Consider the following 27013-nt stretch of genomic DNA (forward strand, 5'->3'; position numbering starts at 1 on the left):
TACCTCCACAAGGAGTCTGTGGTCTCAATTAGGTGACTGGATTGTTTCTATCTTGAGGTACTGCATCATTTTTAACCATTCTGTTCAACAGCTTTCCCTCCTTAGAAGAGTAGTCAGTCAGGCTCGGTGCCTGTGGCTCAAGCAGTTAGGGTGCCAGCCACATACACCAAACCTGGCAGGTTCGAATCCAGCCCAGGCCTGCCAAACAACAATAACTACAACAACAACAAAATAGCCTGGCGTTGTGGCGGGTGCCTGTAGTCCCAGCTACTTGGGAGGCTGAGGCAAGAGAATTGCTTAAGCCCAAGAGTCTGAAGTTGTGGTGAGCCGTGATGCCATGGCACTTTACTGAGGGTGACATACCGAGACTCTAGTCTCAAAAAAAAAAAAAAAAAACAACAGCAAACACTCTTTGGAACATAACAGTTGTGAGGCACCACTCCAGGTTTTTCTGTATGATGACTCATTCTTATCTATGGCAAGTGGGCTAAACCATTTTGCAGGTTTACATCTTTCCCAGTAATGGCTTTTCCTTTCCACATACTTTTCTCACCTCCTTATTCAGGTGGAAAGTTAAAGGATTGAAGGAGAATTAAATGGCTTAGGAGACTGCCCTCTTAGGTTTCACAATACTCATTAAATAGTACCCATGAGAGCAGCACATACACTGTGCCTAGGCTCAAGGCTAAGGCAAATGCTATTTCACGATCCCCCCCACCCCACCCAATAAGAAGGCAAAAGAAGAGCTTAGTGAAAGCCAATGCTAGGTTCACAAACAAATTACTCCGAAGCCACTGCAAAGCTTCATAGGCTCCTCAGATGAAAATAACAGGAACCAGTGGTGATGACCATAGCCAACATTGGTTCGCCATTCTATTTCTTTGAAGATGTAACAGTGCTGCAAGGAAGTCCAAGTTCAAAACCAAAAGGTGATTTACACAACTTCAAACAACTGCTTACTAAAAGTGTCTGCAAGAATGTGTCCTCAGAAATAACAGTCAAACCAACAGAAGGTTAATAATGGCTTTAATTTCACACACAAAAAAACTCTATGCATAATTTAAAAAGGAAACAAAACAAGGAAAAATAAAATACAGAGGAATAGTTCTGCTAAAACACAGATAATAGTGCTGCGCCATATAAAACAACATAAGGAATCAGAATCAAGTCACTCTGAACCCAAAATCACCTCACAAATAATGTGGCCACAGCTGCCAGCAAACCTGGTAGTAGCTCAGTTAGGCAAAGTGTAGAAAACCTCAGTTTTGTTTTCCTCTCCCTAAGCATAAAGAAACAACACTGACAACAGGCCAGAGAAGTTAGGGAGAGAGACAGAAAAGCTCAGAGGGAGGGAAACCTGGGAACAATAGGTGTGCACACCCACATGTGGTCTCACTCTTTATACAGGTCCACTCTGTTTTTAAAGCAAACCAGTTCAGCTGATTGCTTTTCTTTGTTCTGGCATTTGGATCCTGATCCAGACCCTCATCCATTCTATTCCTATGCCAGTGGACATACCCGTATGAGAATCTCTGTACTTTAAGTCCAATGTTACTAAACATCAAATGCTTATATTCACGCTAGCATACTTTTTAATAAAAACTTCAAAATCTCAGATATGTAACAGGCATGGAAAGGAAACAATTTGTTAATTGTATATAAATAGGATACAACGAAAAGAGACTGCCTGAAGTCTAGTAATGAAAGCATGCCATAAGGTAGTCAATGACTGATGAAACACAGCAAAGTAATTCTGCCACAAAACTCTTAAGGCCTAACAAACTATAGTTTTCCAATAAAACATTTTTTCAGATGTTAATAAGACATATCAATAGAGACAAAATTAGAATTTTGAAGTAATGCAGTAGAAAGATGTTAGAGGCAGAAATCTAGTTTTTGTACACATTTGTTAAGAGCATTACTCAGCAATGAGCAAAATGGGGAGGAAAAGGACATATCCATTTTATCAGAACACTTATGTGACTTGCATCTGGTGCTGGGTTGATAATTTTCCTAAAAAAAAAAAATCCAAGAGCCACATGTACTTGTAAATCTAGCTCTGTTTCCCTAATTTAAAACAAAAGACCACCTCTGGGAGTTGATTAAATCAAACAGAGCCACAAAAATAAAAAGTTGGATAACTGAGTATCTACTGCAGTTATTTCAGAGGACAGAGAAGAAGGATAATATTTTAATATAACATCTTTTCAGTAGATCACAAGTGAGTTTACAAACTACCTGTTTTTGTCTTTAATTTAGGTTTTTCCAGATAATTTTCATTATATAACTATTTCTGTAGCTGTACATGTAGTTATGCAACCATAATTGCAATATGCAAGAGTAAGAAAATTCATGGGATTACTTAGGTTTTACATTTTAAAGCCTCTCTTTCAGAAGAATTTTACACTTGTTCAAAGAGAAAAAATGTGTAGTCTAATATTTGCCTTTCAAAGTAAACTAATCTGTAAGAACTACTGCATACTTAAAATGTAAACACATTTACATTTGTTGTACTTGTTACTGAGCCATTTTAGTTAGGGCTAGAACTAACAGACCATAGCAAGTAAACAAATAGCTTTTGGAATCAAAATATAAGTAGAAGACTAATTCATGAATGAGTTGCTGCTGCTTCTATCCCGCTGAGACAAAACTTATGAGTGTGCACACACATATAAATATATTCCCGCAAAATATAGTCTACCTTCTCGTGGGCAGAAATTATAGTCATGGCTACTAAGGGGATAATAGCATCTAGTCATATGCACCCTTCTAACTCTGTATACTTTGAGGGGATAAAAATAAATGAGTTTGAAATTTAGTTTTGCTTTTCCCTTTCAAAAAATTCCAAATAAGATCAAAAGGTTGTTATCTATAAGTAGTGACTATAAAGTTCCAATTCAATGTTATTCAAAGTAATGTAACCGTACTTTTGGTATTTCAATAAGAAGGTTAGTTAATTAGGTACTATGCAAACTGCCTGGAACTGAAGCACTCTGTCTCCCAATCTAACTTGTCCCTTCCTGGCCCCAACAGGCTAACTGGTCCATCCCCCAGTTCTGAGCAAACTGATCACACTGTGCAAAAAAAAATATATTATCTATTTATAATTTTTAAATATATATAACGAGCTCAAAAAACCTCCAACAAACCTCATCAACACTGTCTAGCTGAAATCTCCATTTGTAGTCAAAAGAGTAAAGGAAAGGAGTAAAGGAAAAGGCTGACAAGGCCACAACAAAGGATAGGTATCAAGTGAAATTCAAGTCCCAACCTTGTAAGTATGTGAGCAATGAGATAATTCATGTACACTAGTAACCTATCTTCAACAAGTCCTGCTCAAGACATGAAAATCAAACCAGGTCTCTAAGCCAAGTGTACTTCTAAATCATACATGTGTTCAAGCTATGAAAACAAATGAGGCTGCTTCTAGGCTTAACGGCATCATTTCTATTCTTCTCTGTCTTAATGCAGCCCTCACTTCAAACTGCTCCTGATAATTTTTATCAGTGCTTCTAGAAGCTCTCAAATGCACAGATAGGTTAAGATAAATGATAACTAGCCAAAAAATTTTGATTATCATGTCACTCATTTATGAGAAAACCAGTTATTTTCAAGCAAAACCAAACCAAACCAAACGAGGCTCTTGGTAGAAATGAAACAAAACTTTTAAAAGCTAGTTTTGAAAACAAATATTTTCCTTTGCACTCAACTACTCCTTCATATCCTACTGTTGTACCACTGTGAACATTTACTACGATACAGTGTACACAAAGATCATAGGAAGCAACGTATTTGTCAGTAGTTAAGCAAAAGTGCTGAGGCCATTTACAATTCAAAGATTCAAAATTTTAGAAGAGTTATCTATGTTAGAACACATCCAAGTTTCAAGGAGTAGAGCTGGAGCTCTCTTAAGGCAATCTTCTAGAGAAGATGTTGTATCTTCTGTGATGATGGGGTTTAAAACATTTTTTTGTCCTGAATACCTGATGTGGTTTTTGTCTGAAAAGCAATCCCCTTGTTTACAATAAAAGCGAAGAAAACACACGAAAGAAAACTAATGAAAGCTTCATTTTGCTATACTAAACTCTGTGCAATCCTACTGGTATCTGGGCTCACAAAATTATTGTGTGGATAGAATTCCACCTTCAAACTCATTCTTTATATGGTTTCATAAGGTGCTTAACCAAGTTGGTAATGTCAGCTAACTGACTAATGTAGCACTTAATGTTGCATCCTCACTTAGCCTTGACTCAGAGAACCTAAAAAGATATATTATGCACCTTTGTTATCTGTTATTCTTGAGATAACCTAAACCGATCACATTTTAATTCCCACCTATTTTAAGGGCAAAGACGGATACCGAATGATTAAATACTCAACCTTTATCCTATAGCTCAAGTACTTAATTTCACACTAGTGGTAGGGCTTTGAGCTTTAGTGGTCCAGAAATTCAGCTTTAACACAAGAATGCCTCTCTTGTCCTAAGTTAGACAGAAATGCTAGCATTCTTCAGTCCTGCTGGGGAGTCCCAGTTGAAGAAATATTATTTTTCTACCTTTTAAAGTTTTGGTTACAATCTGTTAGGATAATGCTGCTCCACGGAAGAATGATACAGAAGAAAATAAAAGATTCTATCTTCATCTCCATCATAACATAATGATACATGATAAACATTCTGTGTGAAGAAATTTCTTTAGAGAAAACACAAAGTGTACAATGAATATCAAATGTAGTACCATACACATTCCAAAGCACCAACAATCCATTTCTTGGAACTGCATGTAAACGGCAAAGATATTATAAATTCATGAAATTAAAAAAAAAAAAAAGGCTCAAGTCAGGTGACAGTAATGCCCCTCTCATGCAAGGAGAACAAACTGTCATTAGTGTAACATGGAGAGCTGGCTTTCCAGTGAACTTTACTATAAGAAACCACACATGAAAGGTTACAGACTTGAGTGAAATTCAAGAAACTCCAGAAACATAAAAGCTAAAAGCCAACGGATAGGTTTATCTTCACACTTTTCCCAGGTGAATGGATTCTTTGACACCTTCATTTCTTCTCCAAACTGCTGTGCTATTAATTATGAGCATAGTCTTGTGGTTCATCTTAACTCTTTAAGGCTCCATTCATCCTGTGCATGTGTATGTACATATATATTTATATATTTACAACATGTATTCCTAAGACAAAAGAAGTGCCACTCTTGTAGGAGAGAAAAGAGGATAATCAGCTACAGATGTGAGACCAAGGTTTCCATAAAATAGTATGGAGCATTCTGCATAACTCCAATTTTCGTCTTTTGGTTTGGCCCTGAGCTGTTTGTTGCTCCCGCATCATGTAGAATTCCAAATTCTCCTTGGGCAGAGGAAAGGTGAGGTGGGCGGCAGTAAGAGAGAGTACGCAGTGCACACTGCCATCCCAGGAGTTTCTTCCTCACGAGGCCTGCCGGGTAGTCTTCCCTGCTTCCATGCTAAATGCCTGAGAATTCTTTTCTGTTTCCAGAAGCTCATCAAAGATCTCTCTTAAAATTAAACAAACACCCCCCCGCCCCAAGAAATTTAGTGAGCAGAACCAAAAGGTAAACAGAAGAAAAAACTAAAGAAAATAGATCCTCATAAAGCCTGCACGATCCCATTTGGTGCCTACACTTTATTAAAGAAATGGCTCACTTATCCAACCACTATCTTAACCCCACTGGGTGCTACTTTTTGAGAATTGGGGGGTGGGGTGGACTGGCAATAGTTTGCTTTAATGAAAATGCTATCTAGTTCCCATCCATATAAATAAGATCTTCTATTTGATAAAACTGGCAGACAAAAAGGCTTGTGGAAGGGGTGGTGGCTCAAAGGAATAGGGCGCTGGCCCCATATGCCAGAGGTGGCGGGTTCAAGCCCAGCCCTGGCCAAAAAATGGCAAAAACAAAACAAAACGAAACAAAACAAAAATGCTTGTGGAAGGAAAGCTTCTACGAATATCATAAAACAAACTATCTTAAGTTTTGTACCTAGATACATACTACTAGGTACAAATGGGTAATGCTGAGTTAAGAGACAAATATTCTAGATTTATAAGGAATAGGTTATCTTCAAAGGAAAGAGAAGAGTTCAAGCGACTTTTAACCCATTATTTTGAATCTGGTAGTTTCTTACTTGTGCATATAAAAGAAGATGTAACCACTCCGATCCCGATCACTTTGCACAGCAGCCTCTTGGATTTTAGATACCTCCAGGTCATTGTAAGTAAACCATGCCTGCTTCTTAATATCATACACATCACTAATGTAATGACCTGCAACAAATAAAATTTAAAAATTGAGGTTTTAAAAATCATAACTGAATGTTTCTCAGGAACAAGAAGTTTGAGAAAGAAACAGGTACCACATCCATCTTACCCCCAACAATGTTTCTAAAAACACATACAGAGAATTAGGGAGGAATATACTATAATTGGGTATCCTTTTTGAAAAATACATTTTGCTCAGGGGATTTTTAGGTCATTTATGAATAGAGAAATAAAAACAGTTACATCTATTTATACAATTCATATTGAAGGTGATAAAAATGCTGAAAGCATAATGTCCATTTACCTGAAGAAGAAGTGCTACCAATGTGACTAACAACACTGATGAGCCGATAGGAATGAGGAAGATTTCCTGTCTGGAAAACAGAAGTGGGCATAACTTTTAACTCTTTAACTGAATAAAAGCAAAACACTGAATTAACTTTTACTATCAAAGTTGACAAGGTTAAGCTTCAGTGTGTGGTGTAGTGATATTCAATTAAAAGAAAAATCTAATGGTTGTAATGTTGATACCCTGTGACCTAAGAATTTCACTCCCAATAAGAGTTTATTTATCCTAAGGAAATAATTCAAAGGAAAAAAAGAGCACATATATTGAATTATAGACTATAGCATTATCTACTGAAAAGTTAAAATAACATTCAGTAAGAGTTGACTGGTTAGTAGTAAATCAATTAAATGCAATATTATTCAATTATATATTAAAGAAAAGGATATGGATCAGCAACATATTAACTTGTTTTTCAAACAGACATTAAAGCACATAATAACTATAGCTCTGTAAAAATAGTTAATACATATTGGACAACAGAATGAAAAAAATGAAAAAGAGTTGCTGTCAGGATTATGAATCAACTTTTACATTTCAAATCTTCTTTTAAAATGTCATTAAACTGGGCAGCGCCTGTAGCTCCGTGGGTAAGGTGCTGGCCCCATATACTTAGGGTGGCAGGTTCAAACCTGGCCCCGGCCAAACTGCAACAAAAAATAGTCAGGCGTTGTGGCGGGTGCCTGTAGTCCCAGCTAATCAGGAGGCTGAGGCAAGAGAATTGCCTAAGCCCAGGAGTTGGAGGTTGCTATGAGCTGTGACGTCATAGCACTCTACTGAGGGTGACAAAGTGAAACTCTGTCTCAAAAAAAAGTCATTAAACTATTATTAGTAAAAAAATAAAACTGAAAAGTGATATTCATTAAATGTAGGCAGCACTATAACATGTTTTTAAATTAAAACTTTATTCAAATTAATATGAGGGTACAATTTTTAAGTTACATTGTTCTCACTTCCAGGGTAAACTTCCATTTGTAGAAGAGCCCCTCACCCAGGGGGTGTGTTATACACCTTCACAATGTGCACATTAGAGTGAGATCCTGCCTCATGCCCTCCCTCCTTCTGCCATACATCCTCCCCCCTCTTGCTTCCCTCTAACCCCGATCTGGACTATATAAGGGTTTACTGTTCTTATGAACATGTAATCACTTATATACTGATTTTATACTGGTATGGAATACACTGGGTATTTATTTTTCCATTCTTGCAAAACTTTACTAAGAAGAACATATTTCAATTCCATCCAGATAAATGTAAAAGATGTAAAGTCTCCATATTTTTTAATGGCTGAATAGTATTCTATGGCATATATATACCACAGTTTGTTGATCCATTCATGGGTTGATGGGCACTTAAGATTGCTTCCACAACTTAGCAATTAAGAACTGAGCCCCATGGGCGGTGCCTGTGACTCAGCGAGTAGGGCACTAGCCCCATATACCGAGGGTGGCGGGTTCGAACCCAGCCTTGGACAAACTGCAACAAAAAAATAGCCAGGCGTTGTGGCGGGTGCCTGTAGCCCCAGCTACTTGGGAGGCTGAGGCAAGAGAATCGCTTAAGTCCAAGAGTTAGAGGTTGCTCTGAGCTGTGATGCCACAGCACTCTACTGAGGGCAATAAAGTGAGACTGTCTCTAAAAAAGAAAAAAAAGGAACATAACTATATGTAAACCAGAAACTATTAAAATGTTCATAAACTTTGATGCATTATTTACTATTGGGGATTTATCTTTTTTTTAAAAAGAATTTCAGATTGATGTGAGTACAAATGACTAGGTTACAATATTGGCATGTGTTGAGGTAGAGTCCCTCTTGTGTCCCACACCCAGGAGGTGTGCCATATACATTTACATTGTGTTTCTTAAGTGGGAGTACACCCATCTCTCCCCTTCCCCCCATTTTGAATTGAATTGAGTTTTTATTTTATGTGGGCATACTGGGGATTTATCTTAAAGAAAAAAATCCAAAATATGGAAAACAGTATAATCATACACAGTTTCTCAATTTATTATTTATCACAGTGAAAAACAGAAACAACTTAAACAAATGCTCAACATTAAGGATGTTCATTTGAGGGAATGATAGTATAGCTATTAAAAATAAGAAACTGTCAGGTGGGCCTGATGGCTCACACCTATAATCCTAGCACTCTAGGAGGCTGAGGTAGGTGGTCAGCCTGAGCAAGAGCAAGACCCTGTCTCTAAAAAAATAGCCAGGCATAGGGAGGCGCCTGTGGCTCAAAGGAGTAGGGTGCCGGCCCCATATACCAGAGGTGGTGGGTTCAAACCCAGCCCAGGCCAAAAACTGCAAAAAAAAAAAAAAAAATAAATAAATAAATAAAATAAATAAATAGCTAGGTATTGTGGCAGGTGCCTGTAGTCCCAGCTACTCGGGAGACTGAGGCAACAATATCACTTGCGCCCAAGATTTTAAGGTTGCTGTGAGCACAGCACTCTACTGAGAGCGACAAAGCGAGACTCTGTCTCAAATAAAAAAAAGGAATGTATTTCTGATGTTACAGATAAAAGAGAACAAATAAGATGGCTATAAATAATCAGTCTTTAACCAACAGGATAAGCCAAGTATGTTGGCACATCATTTGAGCTTGAGATCAAGGTCAGCCCGGGCAACATAGTAAGACCACCAAGTATAAAAACGTAACAAAATAAAAATCCCCCAAAAGATAAAAACTACTCTTGTAACTTTTGTTTTGAGACAGAAATCTCACTCTGTTGCTCATACTAGAGTGTTATGGTGTCAGCCTAGCTCACAGCAACCTAAAGTCCTGGGTTCAAGCAATCCTTTTGCCTGTCTCTCTCTCTCTCTTTTTTTTTTTTTTTGAGACACAGTCTAAAGCTGTCACCCTGGGTAGAGTGCCACAGCGACACAGCTCACAGCAACCTCAAACTCTTGGGCTTAAGGGATTCTCCTGCCTCAGCCTCCCAAGTAGTGGGACTACAGGCGCCCACCACAACGCTCAGCTATTTTTTGATTACAACTGTCATTTTGGTTGGTAGGCCCAGGCTGGATTGGAACCGGCCAGCTCCAGTGTACATGGCTGGTGCCCTAGCTGCTGAGCTACAGGCCCCAAGCCTCGTCTCAGCCTCTTAGGTAGCTGAGACTACAGGTACCCACCAGGGCACCCAGCTAATTTTTTTTTCTTCTATTTTTAGTAGAGACAGGGTCTTGCTCTTGCTCAGGCTGATCTCGAACTCCTGAGCTCAAGGGATCCTCGCACCTCGGCTTCCCAGAGTGCTAGGATTATAGGTGTGAGCTGCTCCCAGGACTATCTTAAGACTTTTTAAAGCATATGTGGAGGTGGGCAATGACAAAAGAATATGTGAAAAGCTAACAGTAATTCTGTTAGGATAGTGGGATCCTGCATAATTAAAGTTTGGGGGAAAAGGCAATTAAGAAAAAAGTAAACCCAGCTACTCAGGAGGCTGAGGCAAGAGAATCGCTTAAGCCCAGGAGTTGGAGGTTGCTGTGAGCTGTGTGAGGCCACGGCACACTACCGAGGGCCATAAAGTGAGACTCTGTCTCTACAAAAAAAAAAAAAAAAAGTAAAAAAAGAAAAAAGTACAGTGTGTCTAATTAACGTCTTTAATTCAGAAGTTTTCACTGAGCAACAAACAATTGCTTTGGTATTTAAGTATAAAGATAATATAGTTACTTAGTGGAACTAACGAAATTTAATATACATCTGCCTTTACACACAGTTCTTATCGAACATGTGCATAAGGTGGGGTCAGGATGTGTTTCTGTATTTGTCTTGTTCTATTTTGTTTATTTATTTATTATATTTTTGGTCGAGACAGAGTCTCACTATGTCACCCTTGGTAGAGTGCTAAGGCGTCACAGCTCACAGCAACCTCAAACTCTTGGGCCTAAGTGATTCTCTTGCCTCAGCCTCCCAAGTAGCTGGGACTAGAGGCACCCACCACAATGCCTGGCTATTTTTTGGTGACAGTTGTTATTGTTGTTTAGCAGGCCCAAGCTGGGCTCGAATCCCCCAGCCTTGGTGTATGTGGCTGGTGCCCTACTTACTGGGCTACAGGCGCCGAGCCTATTTTTTTGAGACAGAGTTTTACTATGTCACCCTCGGTAGAGTGCTGTGGCGTCATTACAGCTCACAGTAACCTCAAACTCCTGGGCTTATGCAATTCTCTTGCCTCAGCCTCCCAAGTAGCAGGGACTACAGGCACCCGCCACAATGCCTGGCTATTTTTTTTTTTTTTTTTTGTGGTTTTTGGCCAGGGCTGGGTTTGAACCCGCCACCTCCGGCATATGGGACCGGCGCCCTACTCCTTGAGCCATAGGCGCCGCCCTTTTTTTTTTTGTTATTGTTGTCTTTGTTGTTTAGTAGGCCCTGGTTGGGTTTGACCCCACCAACCCTGGTGTATGTGGCTGGTGTCCTAACCACTGAGCTAAAGGTGCCAAGCCTGTTTGAGTTAAGGATTTTTTTCATTTTTTACTTAAGGTGGTTGGAGTGGACGGGAAAGTACCCCACCTTTTCTTTGAGATGGAGTTCACTCTGTCACCCAGGCCCAAGCAGCAGTGGCACCATCGCAGTTCACTGCAGCTCAAGCAATCCTCTATACTCAGCCTCCTAAGTAGCTAGGAATAGCTGAGATATGCTACAACACTTGGCTAATCTAAAAATAAATATTTTTTAGAGACAAGGTATCACTATATTGCCCAGGCTAGCTTTGACTTCTGGCTGCAAACAATCCTGTTTCAGACTCCTGAGCTGTTGGGATTATAGATATGAGCCACTGTCCCTGGCTCTTGTTTTGTTTAGAATTTCTATGTCAGAAATGAAGAGTAAATAAAAAGAAAATGAAGACCACTTGATGGCTGCGGAATGGGCTGCAGTGAACCTGCAATAGACACTGAAAGTGGGGCCTTTAAAATAAAGAACAGGAGGAGTAACTCTGACAATCTGACTGATTCTGCTCAGAGACAAAAAAATTACCTCAGCATTTCTTTTCAGTTCCTCAGCTTCGGCTTCTGTGTATTCCATATCGAAAACATCCTCATTTCCAGAATCCTCATCAGAACCCAATGCATCCAGAAAAGAGTTGTTAAACTCTGCAAAACATAAAGACAAAATCTTGTGAAACTTCTTGGAATCGACATAAAAGACATCATTAGGAAGATATAATAGCTTGAGGTACGTATTTTATCACCTTAAGAAAACATAAAATAGGGCAGTGCCTGTGGCTCAGTGGGTAGGGCATATACTGAGGGTGGTGGGTTTGAACCTGGCCCTGGCCAAACTGCAACAAAAAATAGCTGGGTGTTGTGGGGGGCGCTGGTAGTCCCAGCTACTCGGGAAGCTATGGCAAGAGAATCGCTAAGCCCGAGAGCTGGAGGTTGCTGTGAGCTGTGACTATGGCACTCTACGGAGGGCGATAAAGTAAGACTCTGTCTTTAAAAAAAAAAAAAAAAAAGGAAAGAAAATAAAACATAAAATATATTATTATTAGGGTTCCAATGTGCTCAGCCTACTCCAAGGGAGTAATACTGCAGATGTGTATCTATAAAACAAATGTTCCTTTTTCTTTTAAGTATATTTATATAAGGAGATCTAATCCTTATAAGAAAGGAATAAAACTGAAAAAGAATATAATTTTACAGATAATCCCGTTTCAGTAAGCTCTGTATCATATGAATGATGTGACAGATTTGAAGTACTTGATGCATATTATAGGTTTCACTAGTAAATATAATTTGTATATAAATATAATTTATAAATAAATTATAGTTGTCACTGTTGTCACACTTGTCCAGCAGGCCCAGGGTGGGGTCGAACCCACTGGCTCCAGTGTGTGTGGCTGGCGCATTAACCCCTGAGCTACAGCCTTTACTAATGATTTTAAATAAAGAATGCCAGAAGCATTTGTAAATAAATTATTATCTGCTTTAAAATATACTTAGCTCCACTAAAGTCACATTACTGTGCTGTTTAAAAGAAATGAACACCTATGAGTGGAAAAAAAAGACTAATTATAGCATAAAAATTCTGAAATTGGAAATACATGAGTGGTTGACTCAGCTGAAAACACTCAAAGCTGTCCTAAGCCAACAATGGAAATGGAAAAGTTAAGAAACGATTCAATTTACATCACTGATGATCAAAAGATACAAAAAATGGGCAGCACCTGTGGCTCGAAGGAGTAAGGCGCCAACCCCATATGCCGGAAACTGTAAAAAAAACAAAAAAAACAAAACAAAACAAAAAAAGACATAAAAAATGGGGCTCAGGGCGGCGCCTGTGGCTCAGTCAGTAGGGCGCCGACCCCATGTACCGAGGGTGGCGGGTTCAAGCCCAGCCCTGGCCAAACTGCAACCAGAAAATAGCCGGGCGTTGTGGCGGGCGCCTGTAGTCCCAGCTGCTCAGGAGGCTGAGGCAAGAGAATCGCTTAAGCCCAAGAGTTAGAGGTTGCTGTGAGCCGTGTGAGGCCACGGCACTCTACCGAGGGCCATAAAGTGAGACTCTGTCTCTACAAAAACAAAAAAAAAAAAAAAAAATGGGGCTCAAAGGAGTAGGGCATTGGCCCCATATACCAGAGGTGGTGGGTTCAAACCCAGCTCTGGCCAAAAACTGCAAAAAAAAAAAAAAGATATAAAAAATGACACCTATATCCACTTCTATCTCCCAACTTCTACCTCTATGAACTTCCAATATCTAGTCCGCATATTAGTTCTGCCAAATGCCATGACTGTGTGAACTTTATGTACTGCCCACTGACTTCCCCAGAACGAGCTCTTAAAAATTCATGAGGAAACTGAAGCCACATAATGTTCTCTTAGGAGTCTTAACAGTGGATAATCTATTATTCTTTCATTAAACAGATAAATTTTCTTGTTTTATTTTTTAAAATTAAAAAATATAGCATTAAGGATATAGATATCGATGATAAAATCATTTTAAAAAGCAAGATAAAGATAATATAAATGTTAGCATACAGGTGTCCTCTGGGAGGGAGGGGGAAAGGAGATATACAGGTAACTTCTAAGGTTCTGCTTCTTTACCTGGGAGGTGTTCAAATTTGTTGTCACTAAAATACATTTTGTATGCTCTTCTATGTGTGATACCCCCTTTTCTTTTCTTTCTTTTTTTTTTGAGACAAAGTCTTGCTCATTGCCCTGGTGGGAGTGCAGTAGCATGATCATAGCTCATTGCAATCTCAAACTCTTGGGCATAAGCCATTCTCTTGCCCCAGCCTCCCAGTAGCTGGACTACAGGCACAAACCTCCATGGCCAGCTAATTTTTTCTATTTTTAGTAGTCTTGTTCAGGCTGGTCTTGAACTCTTTTTTTCAAGACAAAGTCTCAAGCTGTTGCCCTGAGAGGGCCGTAGCACCATAGCTCATAGCAACCTCCAACTCTTGGACTCAAGTGATCCTCTTGCCTCAGTTTTCTATTTTTAGTAGAGACGGGGTCTCACTTTTGCTCAGGCTAGTTTCGAACTCATGAGTTCAAGCCGTCCACCGGCCTCAGCCTCTCAGAGTACTAGGATTATAGGCGTGAGCCACCGCATGGGCCTGGTCTTGAATTCTTGACCCTCAAGTGTCCCTCCCATCTTGGCTTCCCAGAGTGCTAGGATTATGGGTGTTAGTCATCGCACCTGGCATATGTTTGATATATTACCATTAAAAAAATGTAGTTAAGGCTCGGCGCCTGTAGCACAGTTGTTATGGCATCAGCCACATACACCAAGGTTGGCATGTTTGAACCCAGACTGGGTCAGCTAAGCAACAATGACAACTGCAACAGAAAAACAGCCAGGTGTTGTGGTGGGTGCCTGTAGTCCCAGCTACATGGGAGGCTGAGGTAAGAGAATCATGTAAGCCCAAAAGTTTGAGGTTGCTGTGAGCTGTGACGCCATAGCACTCTACCGAGGGCGACATAGTAAGACTTTGTCTCAAAAAAAAAAAATAAATAAATAAAATAAATAAGTAGTTAAAATGATCTCCAAACCTTGAAGACTTAGCTCTGTAGCTCTTTTGAGATCATCGTCTTCTTTCTGTTCCCAAGCTTCCTAAAGGGATAAAAGAAAAACTAAGATATTTAAAGAGGTATTGATTAAACTTATTTAAATGAAGATAAATTCAGCTTCTATGGAAGCATTTGCTAATAATGTTCTCCACAACCTTGTGGATGTTTGGAGTATAACCTTTTAAGGGATGTGAGAAGTTTACTTTTTTTAACACTGTCCTCTTAAAACACAACCTTCAAAGTTAAAAGAGTTTAAATGCTATTCTTGTTAGCTACATTTTTCTTGCCAACCCAGAATCATTCAATGTGACATTATGATATAATTCCCTTTCTTCTTATTGTATAAAGTGCTTGGTACAGAGTGGATAGTTAGCAAATTGCTTCTTTCCCGTTCCCTGATTTTTATTTATTTTATTTTATTTTTAAGATAGAGTCTCATTCTGTTGCCCTGGGTAGGGTGCCATTACATCACAGCTCACAGAAACTTCAAACTCTTGGGCTCAAGTGATCCTCTTGCCTCAGACTTCCAAGTACAGGTGTGTACCACAACACCTGGCTATTTTTTAGAGACAGAGTCTTGCTCTTGCTCAAGCTAGTCTCAAACTCCTGAGTTCAGGCTATCTCCCTGCCCCAATCCCACCCCGGCCTCCCAAAGTGCTAGGATTATAGGCATTAGCCACCATACCTGGGCAACCTAATTTTCATAGACCAAACAGGTAACACATGCATGTGTCAGTACAGTAGGCCTATTTCCTTATGTTGACCACCTCTGTATGCAGACCAATTTGTTACAGTCTCTTGGGTGGTCGACTTGCCAAGATTCTCTTGAGCTCAAGATATCCCCTTGGCTCAGTCTCCTGAGTAGTTGGCACTATAAGTGCCCACCATGATGCCCAGCTAGTTTTTCTATTTTTAGTAGAGATACAGTCTTACTTTGCTTAGGCTGGTCTCAAACTCCTCAGTTCAAGCAATCCACCCGCCTTGGTCTCTCAAAGTGCTAGCATTACTGACATGAGCCACTGCAACTGGCCTCTGAAGTGGTTTTAAATCTTGGCTGCCCATCAGAATCACTGGGAGAATCTTTTGAAAATTAAGGTTAAAAGGAAAGATATCCAGATGCTCTTACCATATGTTAGATCAATCTCATCAACATCAGAGTTTCTGAGGGGCTGAATGATCTAGGCTTCAGTATATTTTAAAGCTCCCAAATAATAATCTGAATGAGCAGGTAAGACTGAGAATCACTGATCCAAAGAAATTAGATTTCTTGTTTTTTTTTTTTAAGACAGGTTCTCATTATATGGCATGGACTGGTCTTAAACTCCTGGGCTCAAGTGATCTCACCTCAGCTTCCCAAGCAGCTGGACTATAGGCACTAGTAAATTTCTTAATCTGATCATCTGCAAGCACTAAAACTACCCATTCATTGGGGAGTCTTGGTAAATTTTCATTAACATGACCTGAATCGCAAAGGATTAGATAACCATGAATACTATCTGTAAATCTGATTATCTCAGGTAACTGGACAGTGCAAACAACCAGCATAAAGTAAAAATTGAAGAATAGATTACTATGCAAAGAAAAGATAAATGTTGTTACTAAAATTTAAAAATTGGATTTTATATTATTTTGAAGTCTTGCAGTCTTCTGAGTAGCTGAAATTATAGGTATGATCTATGAGTCATTGCATCTGGCTAGGAAATTAGATTTTTAGATGCTATTTCTGAGAATTTTATGTTCAAATAATTGGTAGGCAAGTATTTATATTGTAAGAAAATGACCAAAACAAATACATTGCCTTAAAATATTAATGATAAGATCATATTAATATACTACTTCTATTGTTTACAAAACAAAGTTGGACTGGGAATAATCTCTAATATCCCATCTTATTTTAGCATGAAGTGACTATACTCATGGAAAGTAACCAAGAATATATATTTTGTTAAATTTCGATTTTCAAAAAAAGAAAAACTACCTAAGTACTTATTTGAACCTCAAAGCAACCCTCAAACAAGTTTTTGTTGATGGATCAATTATACTATACATAAATCACCTGGAATAATGCCTGAGCATAATAAGTGGTCAATGCATGCTAGTTATTATTATTATTATTCTATTTCTTGAGAAAGGCAGGTATAGAGAAAGTAGCAATATAAATATCTCTTACTTGCTCTTGAAGACTCTGAGCCAATGCCTGCTGAAGCTCTTGTTCTTCCCTTTCAGGGTCCATATCATACTGCTGAAGCCAATCAACCTCTCCCTGAGATCCTTCAGGAGTTTTGTTTTCTTTATTTTCATCACAGTCTTTGGCGATCTCAGTAAAACTGGCAGGATCTGAGGAAGCAGAATACATCACTATTTTGGGAATAAGGCTCTAATAAACCAAAATTTCTAGAGTGACATCTACTGTTCAGAGAGGAATTTACTCTAACCTAATGTACCATTTGCCTGGGACATACAATTTCATCTTACTACATCTACATCAGGATTTCTCAACCTCAAGTACTATTTTTTTTTTTTTTTTTTTTTTTTGTGGTTTTTGGCCGGGGCTGGGTTTGAACCAGCCACCTCTGGCATATGGGACCGGCGCCCTACTCCTTGAGCCACAGGGGCCGCCCAACCTCAAGTACTATTGACATTGTAAATGGGATAAGTTCTTGTACAGGATATGGGAGTGGAGCCTGTCCTATGCATCACTGAATGTTTAGCAGTATCCCTGGCCTCTACCTACTAGATGCCAGTAGCACTCATCTTCTACAGTTATGACAACCAAAAATGACAGACATTGCCATTTGTCCCCTGGAGGACAAAACTACTCCTGGTTGAGAATCAGTGATCCACAGCAATGCTTCTGAAACTTAACTGATCACCAAAAACACACCATGGTTAATGATGGGGAAGAACAAACAGCCCTATTCGTAGATCATAATATCACATGACCAAGTACTAGAAATAAAGCAAACAAAAGAAGAATCAAGCTAAAATTACTAATATTGACATCTTCCCATTTATTACACTGTATATTAATTGAACATATTCATATTAATAATCAAACAAGAATTATATAGTATATCCTAAATCTAAAGATTTAAGTAGAAAGTAGTAAGTACTGTACGGTCTATGGCAATATACAATGTACATTTAAAACATTCATTCAGGGAGGTAAAAAAAATTAATCTTTCATTTCTGTTCCTTCCCAATGAATTATGGCTAGCTGGGATAAATAAGACAGTGATGATTTTGTTCCGGTTATTTAAATTGAAAGCAACAACATTTTATTACAATTTTTAATACTGATAGGAGTAGTTGGAGGATTCTTCTTTTTAAAACTGAATCAAACACTTTATCAACATAAAAATTCTCATCTTAACAAGTTAAGAAAATACTCATGAACAGAATTTAACTTTAATAGAGAGACTACATCCAGTAAACTCAAGCAGTGTAACCTGGCTCATTGTACCCTCAATGATTCCCCAACAAGAAAAAAACAAAACAAACAAAAAAAATTTAACTGGCAAATGAGAATTACCTATATACATTCATGGCAAACAGATTGTTTTTACCTTATCATATACTTTTTTTTTTTTAAAGACATGGTCTTGCTCTGTTGCTCAGGCTAGAGTGCAGTGGCATGATCATAGCTGACTACCGCCTCAAGCTCCTGGGCTCAAGCAATCCTCCTAGCTTAGCCTCCCAAGCAGCTAGGATAGGACCACAGACCTGGCTAACTTTTATCTTTTTATTTTTTGTAGTTATGGGGATCTCCCTACTTTGCCCAGGCTGGTCTTGAATTCCTAGCCTCAAACAATTCTCCCACCTGACATCCCAAAGAGCCCCTGCACCCATTTTATTTTTGAAATAGCATCTTGTTCTGCCACCCAAACTGGAGTGGAATTTGGGTTTGTAACCTCGAACTTTGGGGCTCAGGTGATCCTCCTTGCCTCAGTCTCCTGAGTAGTTAGGACCACAGGCACGTGCCACCAAGCCCAGTTAATTTTTAAAGTTTTTTTGTTGAGATGGAGTCTCACTATATTTCCAAAGCTTTAAGTAATCCTCCCACCTTGGATTCCCAAAATGGTGGGATTACAGTTGTGAGCCAGCATGTCCAGCCAGTATTGCATTTTAAATAAATAATTTTCTATAAGATAGATAATCTGAAGCTCATAGCATCTTGTTTTTTAGATTCTAAATCAGCAACTAATTATTTTAAGTTGTATTGCTGAGAGAATATTTTACGACTAACATAAACTCTGAATATTTATTAAGAAAGGAAAAACCTCAGAATTTGTTAGGTGAAAAATACCCAATTTTTGTTCTTTTTGGGACAGAGTCTTGCTCTGTCACATGAGGCTAGAGTACAATGGCATCATCATATCTCACTGCAACCTCAGACTCCTGGGCTCAAGCACTTCTCCTGCCTAAGGCTCCTGAGTAGCTGGGACTACAGGCATGCACCACCATGCCTGACTAGTTTTTTTATTTTTAGTAGAGATGGGAGTGGGTGTGTGTCTCACTTTATTCAGGCTGGTCTCGAACTCCTGAGCTCAAGAAATCTTCCACCTTGGTCTTGCAGAGTGCTAGGATTATAGGAATGAGCCACCACACCTGGCTGTACCATCAATACTTTTAAGGAATTCCTAGAAATGGCGATGATTCAATCCCATGGCCTTTATGAAATTCATAGTCTTAATGACAATCTTCATGATGTTATCCATTTTTACAGCTTTTATGCATACATTTTCTTGATGTGCTATGCAATGATACCTCAGCAAATGTGAGTTTGGGGCAGCAATTACATCATCATTTATTAATTTTACAAATCCCTCTTTCTCACCTACTATCACCAAGGTACCATATTAACTATACCAGGTATGTTGACAACGGACAAAGAAAATTACTTTACATATTTTTTACTGCTTTGTATATATCTCTTGATTTAGCTGTGTCTATTGAATGAGACTAAAGAAGCCATTTCTTCAGTGACATTATATTCGTCATCAATACCACTATTAAAAATGGCAAGTTGAGCTGTATTTTTAGCATCAGTGCTGCCCTCCATTGCTAAAGCATAAAATTTAAAACTAGTAGCTTTACTCTCCAAACTTCTTTTGATAAATTTTCCAATTTCTTCAATTCACCTGGCTATAATCTGGTGAGGCAAACTGATTTTAGAAATATCTCCCTATTTCCCAGGTCAAATTATATCTAACATGCTTTCCATACGTTGCTTAATAAACTCAACATCAGTAAATGATTTTGATATTTTTTCTATTAAATATGCCACCACATTACTTATTACAAAGGAATCTGAGTTGTAACTTAAAAATACTTGTTTTGTTGAGAAGACAGACTTGTTTCAGTTTTTCTATTTTGTCTTTATGACAAAATTCTTCACACATACCAAATTTGGCAGCATTTTGCATATAATACCTTTTCAATTACAGTCTTTGAAAACTTGCAGAAATTCCCTACAAATTAAGCAGAGTGCCTTAATATTTGCCTTGACAAAAAAGTCGTCATTTGTCCACTTTTCACTGAATAAGCTTCCTTTATCTATAATTTTTCTTTTTGGGGGTTCTGTTTTCTTTTGATACTTTGTAGAAATCATGCTGGGATTAAAAAAATAATAATAGACAAGGGACTATATTTACTTTTATTATGAAAATTGATAGGAAAATAGAAAGCGAGGTTTGGGCCCCTCCACATCTTGGCTTCCAGTGCAGGGCAAGGTAGAGGGCTGATGTGTGAGGCACAGCTGAGGTACAGAAGTATGCTTAATAATCAAATAAGAATGTTTACCTGACTTCCAAGTAACATTAAACCCCTAACATTGCAATGGTAGCTTGAAATAATATTATTGATAACTGTTGCCTCACCAAGTCACCATGAGCACATGTAATGTCCAATAGTGTCAATTAAACTGTCTAAGTTTGAAAGGTAATACCCTGGAAGCTGTACAAGGCTGTAATGCTGGAGCCACACATGCCTACAAATCACAAGGGTGGATGTTTATTTTACATGATATTGTGACACAACGCTGCCAGTGTTTACTCTTGAGAACCACACTATCAAATTCTGCCAAAAAAAATCATAAAAAAATCTCATACTATTTGTTTTAAGTAAGTTTATGATTTTGTGTTGGGCCACATTCATCGCCATCCTGGACAACATGTGACTACGGGCCACGGATTGGATACCCCTGTCACAGAATACACTTATACAAAGCTAGATAGTATAGTTTATTATGCACCTAGACGATATGGCATAGTTTACTACTCTCAGGCTATAAACCTGTACAGCAAGTTAATGTACTGAATTGTAGGCAATTGTAACACAATGTAAGTAGTTGTATTATCAAAACAAAAAAAGGTAATACAATGTGCAGAGGATGAAGAACTTGTATTTACATACTAAAACTGTTAAAAATTCAGATACCGAAAAATAAAGAATTATATGAATTTCTAAATTATCAGTGGTGAGAAAACTGACAAAAACATTTATTACATGCACATTAGAATGCTACCTTTACTCCTGATGTACATCTCAAGGGAAATGGTATACTTTTTCAGGCATCTGTATACTAGTCATAACATTTACTTCTCATTTTTAAAGCTTTTTATAATAAACCAAGAAATATTACCAGCTGTTATATAGATCCACTCCACCTCCCATTATTTAAGTCACTGATCACTATAAGGCTTTAAAATACTTATGTTTTAATAGATGTTTATCTTCATTAAACCTACCTGGCTCTGTGATTGTCTTTGACTTCACAGATTCCATAGTGTCTGGATTTTCAGACATTTCTTGCATATCATCTTCTGCAAATCCAGTATCTGGGCTGCTTGTTGGCTTATCATCATCTTCATGACTCAGAGATGGTGAAGTTTCTCTCTTACTTATTTCTAAGACAGCTGCTAAAAGCTCTTCTTCACTCATTCTGTCAAATCCTGAGTTTTCCATTTCGGATTTATCAGGCTCTATTTGGCATAATTTTGAATCCTGAAGAAGAGAGTTACTTTTAGAGAAAACCAGAATAACAACATAGCAATCTTAACTGGACCTTAAAGTGGCAACTTTATTTTATTTATAATAAGTTTCCAGCCGGGGGTGGTGGCTCATGCCTGTAATCCCAGCACTCTGGGAGGCTGAGGCAGATGAACTGCTTGAGCTCAGGAATTTGAAACCAGCCTGAGCAAGAGCAAGACTGGGTCTCTAAAAAACAGGTGGGCGCTGTGGCAGGTGCCTATAGTTCTAGCTACTTAGAAGGCTGAAGCAAGAGAATCACCTGAGTCTGAGTTTAAGGCTGCTGTGAGCTATGATGCCATAGCACTCAACCCTAGGGCGACTGAATGAGACACTGTCTCAAAAAAAAAAAAAAAAAAATTTTTTTCCTTTCTTCGATGACTTGTGTAATTTAAATTAATAATTACCTAAGGATATATGATTATTTTTCTTGATTAACAAATGCCAATTTTATAAAAGTTTGCAAAATGCATAAATTTAATACATTTATTCAAAACAGAAGGTATTATTTTGAATACATTTATTGAATTTTATTTTCAATATAATTATAGAAAAATAATTTCTATCAGTATTTTTGGTTTATGTTCTTCTAGATATACACAGATTACATTGTAAATATTCTAACATATATAATATTCCATTTTTAATGTTGGCTGGTCTTATTTATAAAAATTAATGAGAAAAATAAAAACTACATTAAGATTATAAAAATAGAATTATTTTCTGAGTAACTTCAATTTCTGGGAGAATTTCTGACTTTATTTCATTTCTCATTCTAAGTAAGCAAACACAAACTACCTCTATTTAAAGTGAGACAGGAAATAACTCAGAAGAAAAAATAACTAACTAAAATAACTCTATTATTTTACCAAAAGGGAGGTTTTTGGTATATATATATTTTGAGATAGAGTCTCACTATGTCGCCCCTGATCAGTAGAGTGCCGTGGCGTCACAGCTCACAGCAACCTCAAACTCTTGGGCTTAAGTGATTCTCTTGCCTCCGCCTCCCAAGTAGCTGGGACTACAGGCATCTGCCACACTCTGCTATTTTTTGTTGTTGTTGTTGCTGCAGTTGTCATTGTTGTTTAGCTGGCCCGGCTTGAACCTACCAACCTGGTTGGTGCTGTAACCACTGTGCTACAGGTGCTGAGCCAAAAAGGGAGGTTTAAAATAAAACGCAGTAGCATGAAATGATGCAAAACACCTAGAACAGCTTCTTCAAAGTATTAACTGTCAGTCAGTGTCAAGATAGAAGATGCTATAGCAATATCTGAACATTCATAATTTAAACAATTAGATTACTTGGTTGCTCTATTAATATAAATTTATTTCTTAAAAGTCTTGATCCATCTCTAAACAGACTAGTTTTTGTAGCCAAAGAATGCTCTTTAAAACTAGTGTTTGAAGAGACCCATTGTGTTTATGAGCTATCTTCTATCTTTATTTGCTAACGATGGTTACAAAAGGCATATGTTTGGACAGTAAAAGCTACACAGATCTTTGTCAGATGTTTTGATAAAAAATTACTTACTTTTTCCAGGACTTCCTGCTGCTGTTCGTTGCCTGACATGTCACAAAGTCTCTGGCTGAGGGCCACAGAGCGTTTCAGCTCATCCTCACTGTCTGAATCAAGGCATAAAGCTAAGGAGCTCTTAGATTTGAAAGTAAATTTCCTGTAAATCAAGGAATAAAAAACCTACATAAGTCCAATGAACATTTGTCTTTGTTATTCTTTTGATGTATAAATACCAAAACAAAATACTGTCCATTATGGAAAATTATTTCACAGAGAAAGAGATATCAAAAGAGATATATTTAAGCATTACCTCTGCCCCACTCCAAAAGAGCCATGCTTTGAAAACTGGACAATTATTATGCTGTTGTATACCATCAGTAAACCAATCACTTATGCCTTTTTTCTTTTAAATGATCAACCCCCTTGAAGTTTGCTTTTGTCTTTATAAAGTTAGTCTCTACTGAATTCATGCAGGCATAGCAATGAATAAATGTTTTCGACAACAAAGTGCATGAGAACTAACTTTTGATCTTTTAAATTATGATCCATGCACTTTTAAGGTAACAGTAACATTCCACTTATCCACTTCTCTGGAGGTCAGACTTCTGGTAACCTCTACCTTTCAAAACACAGGGATTCCAAAGTAAGAAAAAAGGCTTCCAGGAAGATAGTTCCAAAGCCTATGTACTTACAGGGACCCTTTATTTCCCAGGAAATGATGTATAAAATGGGACAGCAAGTATATAAAGAAATGAGAGCTAAGAAATGGGAGAGAATAACCACAAAAAGGGCAATAAAGAACTATAAAGTTTTTAATGTAAAAGTAAATTGTCCTGTAATAATAAAGAGCCTCTCAGGGCACTATCATATTGAAACACAGTGCAATAGCTGATACTTATAATGTTGTTGATTCTTGGTCATTAAGATATACTTAAATTATCTTCAGTATATTTTACCTAAGAATATAAGGAACAGTATAACATATTTTAGAAAAAATTTCATCCAAAATGATTGATAAGAGATAAGTAATGTGTTACTGTGTTGTCTTCTAGGTGAGCTGAAAATAAAGGAAAAAGTGGTAACGGTCAAAGGACAAATACTTTCTTTGATGGAGGGTAACATAAAGTCATATGCTGTACTAAAATAAAAAAGCAAAATGAAAATTAGAAAAATATAATTAACCTAAATGTAAAAACTATAAATAAACATATAGAATAATGGCACCAAGAATTAAGAGGCCACATGGAAATCAGAAAGACTGAGCAGCAATGTAGATCAAAGAAAAGAGGCAAGTGGTCAGTGATAAGCCCAAGCATAGCCTGCGGCTGCGAGCAGGAAGGATATCACTCACTGCAATCCAGCCCGAACATCTGAACAACCTTCCTTTATGTATTCAAAAAGGTTTTTGGTATAACTTAGAAGTAGCCAATTAGCCATCTTAATTCCCCATTTCTGATTAATGCTCACCAAGCAAACTTGTACATATTAATTTATTTATCCAGGTAAATCTTTGCTGAAGGAGGTGACACCCGGCTACTATATTATACCAGGGTCAAATGTAACAAAAGGACATTACAGAAGAACCAACGGTGTTCTGGTTCATAACTCAGCCTCTTTTAAGTTTGATCAGCATGACAGGTTTTCTAGGGCCTAATCATCCTTTATTGTTAACTCTCAAATTCTCATACCAGTAGAACAGATGACCATGCCACGGTACAATGATGCCCAATGAAACCATCTCTTTCTTGCAATTACAGTGACTTGGTACATAAAGAGTGCATTCCATTAATAATTACTATATTTACAGAAGGCAGCTTGCCTGTAGCAATGAAAAACATTCATCCTGTAAATGCATCACTTGCTCACTTTCTAAGCAGCCAAGTGGTATTGCTCATTTGTATCTTGAGAACGGGCAAGAGTATTCATATCGGTACCATTTCACATTTCTAGTCATGTTAGTCATCTGGTTTTAATTGCACTGAAAAATAATTAACAGGAGGAAAAGAAAATAGCAGTTCCCAAATGTCATTTTATGATTATATAAGCCCCCCAAAAAACTCTTAAACTACAAAAGTGTCTCTTCTCTAAAAGTACTTTGGGCCATTAAATTTTTAGAAAAATGAATTTCAAAGTCAAATGACAAGAAATCAATTGGAATTAGCAAATCACGAATTCCTCTAATAAAAATCTTAGAAGAGTTTTTTTTTTTGTTGTTAAAAAAAGCATTTGCTTCCCTCCTTGGATAAACTTTTGGTATGAAAGAAAAAGCATTTGTAGAATAGCTACATTCGAGTGCCTGTTTGTTTTTTTGTCCCCTATCAGAATATCTCCTATTCAGCATTAAAGACAAGACATCCCAGACTGGCTAACAGGAGGCGAAAAGATGCTCTGGGATCCCATGCCTACCTTTGAAGAAGGGTGCTTTAGAGTAACTGGAGTTATTTCCCCCTTCAATCCCCAAGATCCTTGTCATCAATTTTTAGAGTTTTAGGATGAAAATATTACATTTTAACAAAGGATAAGTATTAAAAAGTTTTAAGACAAAACATTGAAAGAATCAGCTAAACTTGTGTCACTGTTTAAAAATTTGTTATACCTTCGGTCTAAATCAGAATCAAGAAAATTCCAAGTATGGGTAATACAGAGCATTTGTCGTGCAAAAAGAGAAAACAATACAGAAAAAGGAAAAGGGACACTCTTGTGAGATTAGGGTAAACCAAATCCTTAAAAATACAGATTTTGGGTACAAAGAAATATAACTCACTTTGAAGGTGTAGAAGGGCTGGTGATGCAGGAATTCACTGTTTGAGAGGCTTTCAATGGTCTAGAACTATCAGAAAATTAGATAATACTTAATGTATGCAAATGTATCATTAAAGATATATATATATTTAACTTATATTCTTTAACTTCCAAAGAAAAGCAGTAAGAGAAAAAAAACAGAAATACTAGAACTCTCTGCATGCGCCTTTACTAGTAGACCCTTGAGGACTTTAGTGTAAACTTACATGTATAGTATTTCAATTATAAATCCAAAGGGAAATACATACAAAATTTTAACTTATATAATAAACTATTCTGTATTACAATCCCTTATTAAGTCCTCTTGAAAAGCAAAGAAATAGAACACTTTTTAAACTACTAAAAATAGAGGCCAAATGAGAAAATAAAATACCGTCTCTGGGCTCTCCCTGATCTACAATAGCATTGGGTCGGGATCGGTGGCTCCATCCTGTAGTAATCCTAGCACTCTGGGAGGCCAAGGAGGGTGGATCACTCCAGCTCAAGAGTTAAGAGACCAGCATGAGCAAGAACACGAGCTATGATGCCACAGCACTCTATCCAGGGTGACAGAGTGAGATTCTGTCTCCCCTAAAAAATAAATTTAAGAAACAAGTAAACAAAAAAAACCCCAGCAGGCTAGGCAAAGTGGCTCATGTCTATAATCCTAGCACTCTGGGAGTCCAAGGCAGGTGGACTGCTTGAGCTCAGATGTTCAAGACCAGCCTGAGCAAGAACATGACCCTGTCTCTACTTCTAAAAAATAGAAAAACTAGCTGGGCATTGTGGTGGGTGCCTGTCATCCCAGCTCTCAGGGAGGCTGGGGCAAAAGGATTGCTTGACCCCAGAAGTTTGAGGTTACTATGAGCTATGCACCCATGGCACTCTAGCCTGGGGCAACAGAATGAGACTCTGTCTCAAAAAAACCAAAAACAGCATTAGAAGCAAAGTCAAGGATAATGCATAGGAAGAACAACTTGGGGAAAAGTACCTGCTTTAAAACATTCTTTACTTTTAGGTAATAAATGATAATAGTAATAGTAATAATAATTT

At 37.8% G+C, this 27013-nt stretch overlaps 1 protein-coding gene across 6 annotated transcripts in view; it reads right to left on the minus strand.

Annotated features, from left to right (window-relative positions):
* Positions 1–1009: 1009 nt before the first annotated feature.
* USP37 (ubiquitin specific peptidase 37) overlaps positions 1010–27013 on the minus strand; it is a 121689-nt gene continuing 95685 nt past the window's right edge. For 5 of the 6 annotated variants that reach the window (XM_053597977.1, XM_053597980.1, XM_053597979.1 and 2 more), the window contains 9 exons: positions 25944–26009; positions 23195–23336; positions 21384–21639; positions 16805–16971; positions 14617–14677; positions 11606–11721; positions 6591–6660; positions 6154–6292; positions 1010–5525 (listed from right to left, as the gene is read on the minus strand). In XM_053597977.1, coding sequence (XP_053453952.1) covers positions 5438–5525; positions 6154–6292; positions 6591–6660; positions 11606–11721; positions 14617–14677; positions 16805–16971; positions 21384–21639; positions 23195–23336; positions 25944–26009 — 1105 coding nt within the window. In that variant the 3' untranslated portion in view covers positions 1010–5437. The remainder of the gene's footprint in view (positions 5526–6153; positions 6293–6590; positions 6661–11605; positions 11722–14616; positions 14678–16804; positions 16972–21383; positions 21640–23194; positions 23337–25943; positions 26010–27013) is intronic. The other variant, XM_053597981.1, reaches the window with a different exon arrangement.

Source organism: Nycticebus coucang, chromosome 7 (assembly GCF_027406575.1).
Source record: "Nycticebus coucang isolate mNycCou1 chromosome 7, mNycCou1.pri, whole genome shotgun sequence".
Lineage (NCBI taxonomy): Eukaryota > Metazoa > Chordata > Mammalia > Primates > Lorisidae > Nycticebus > Nycticebus coucang.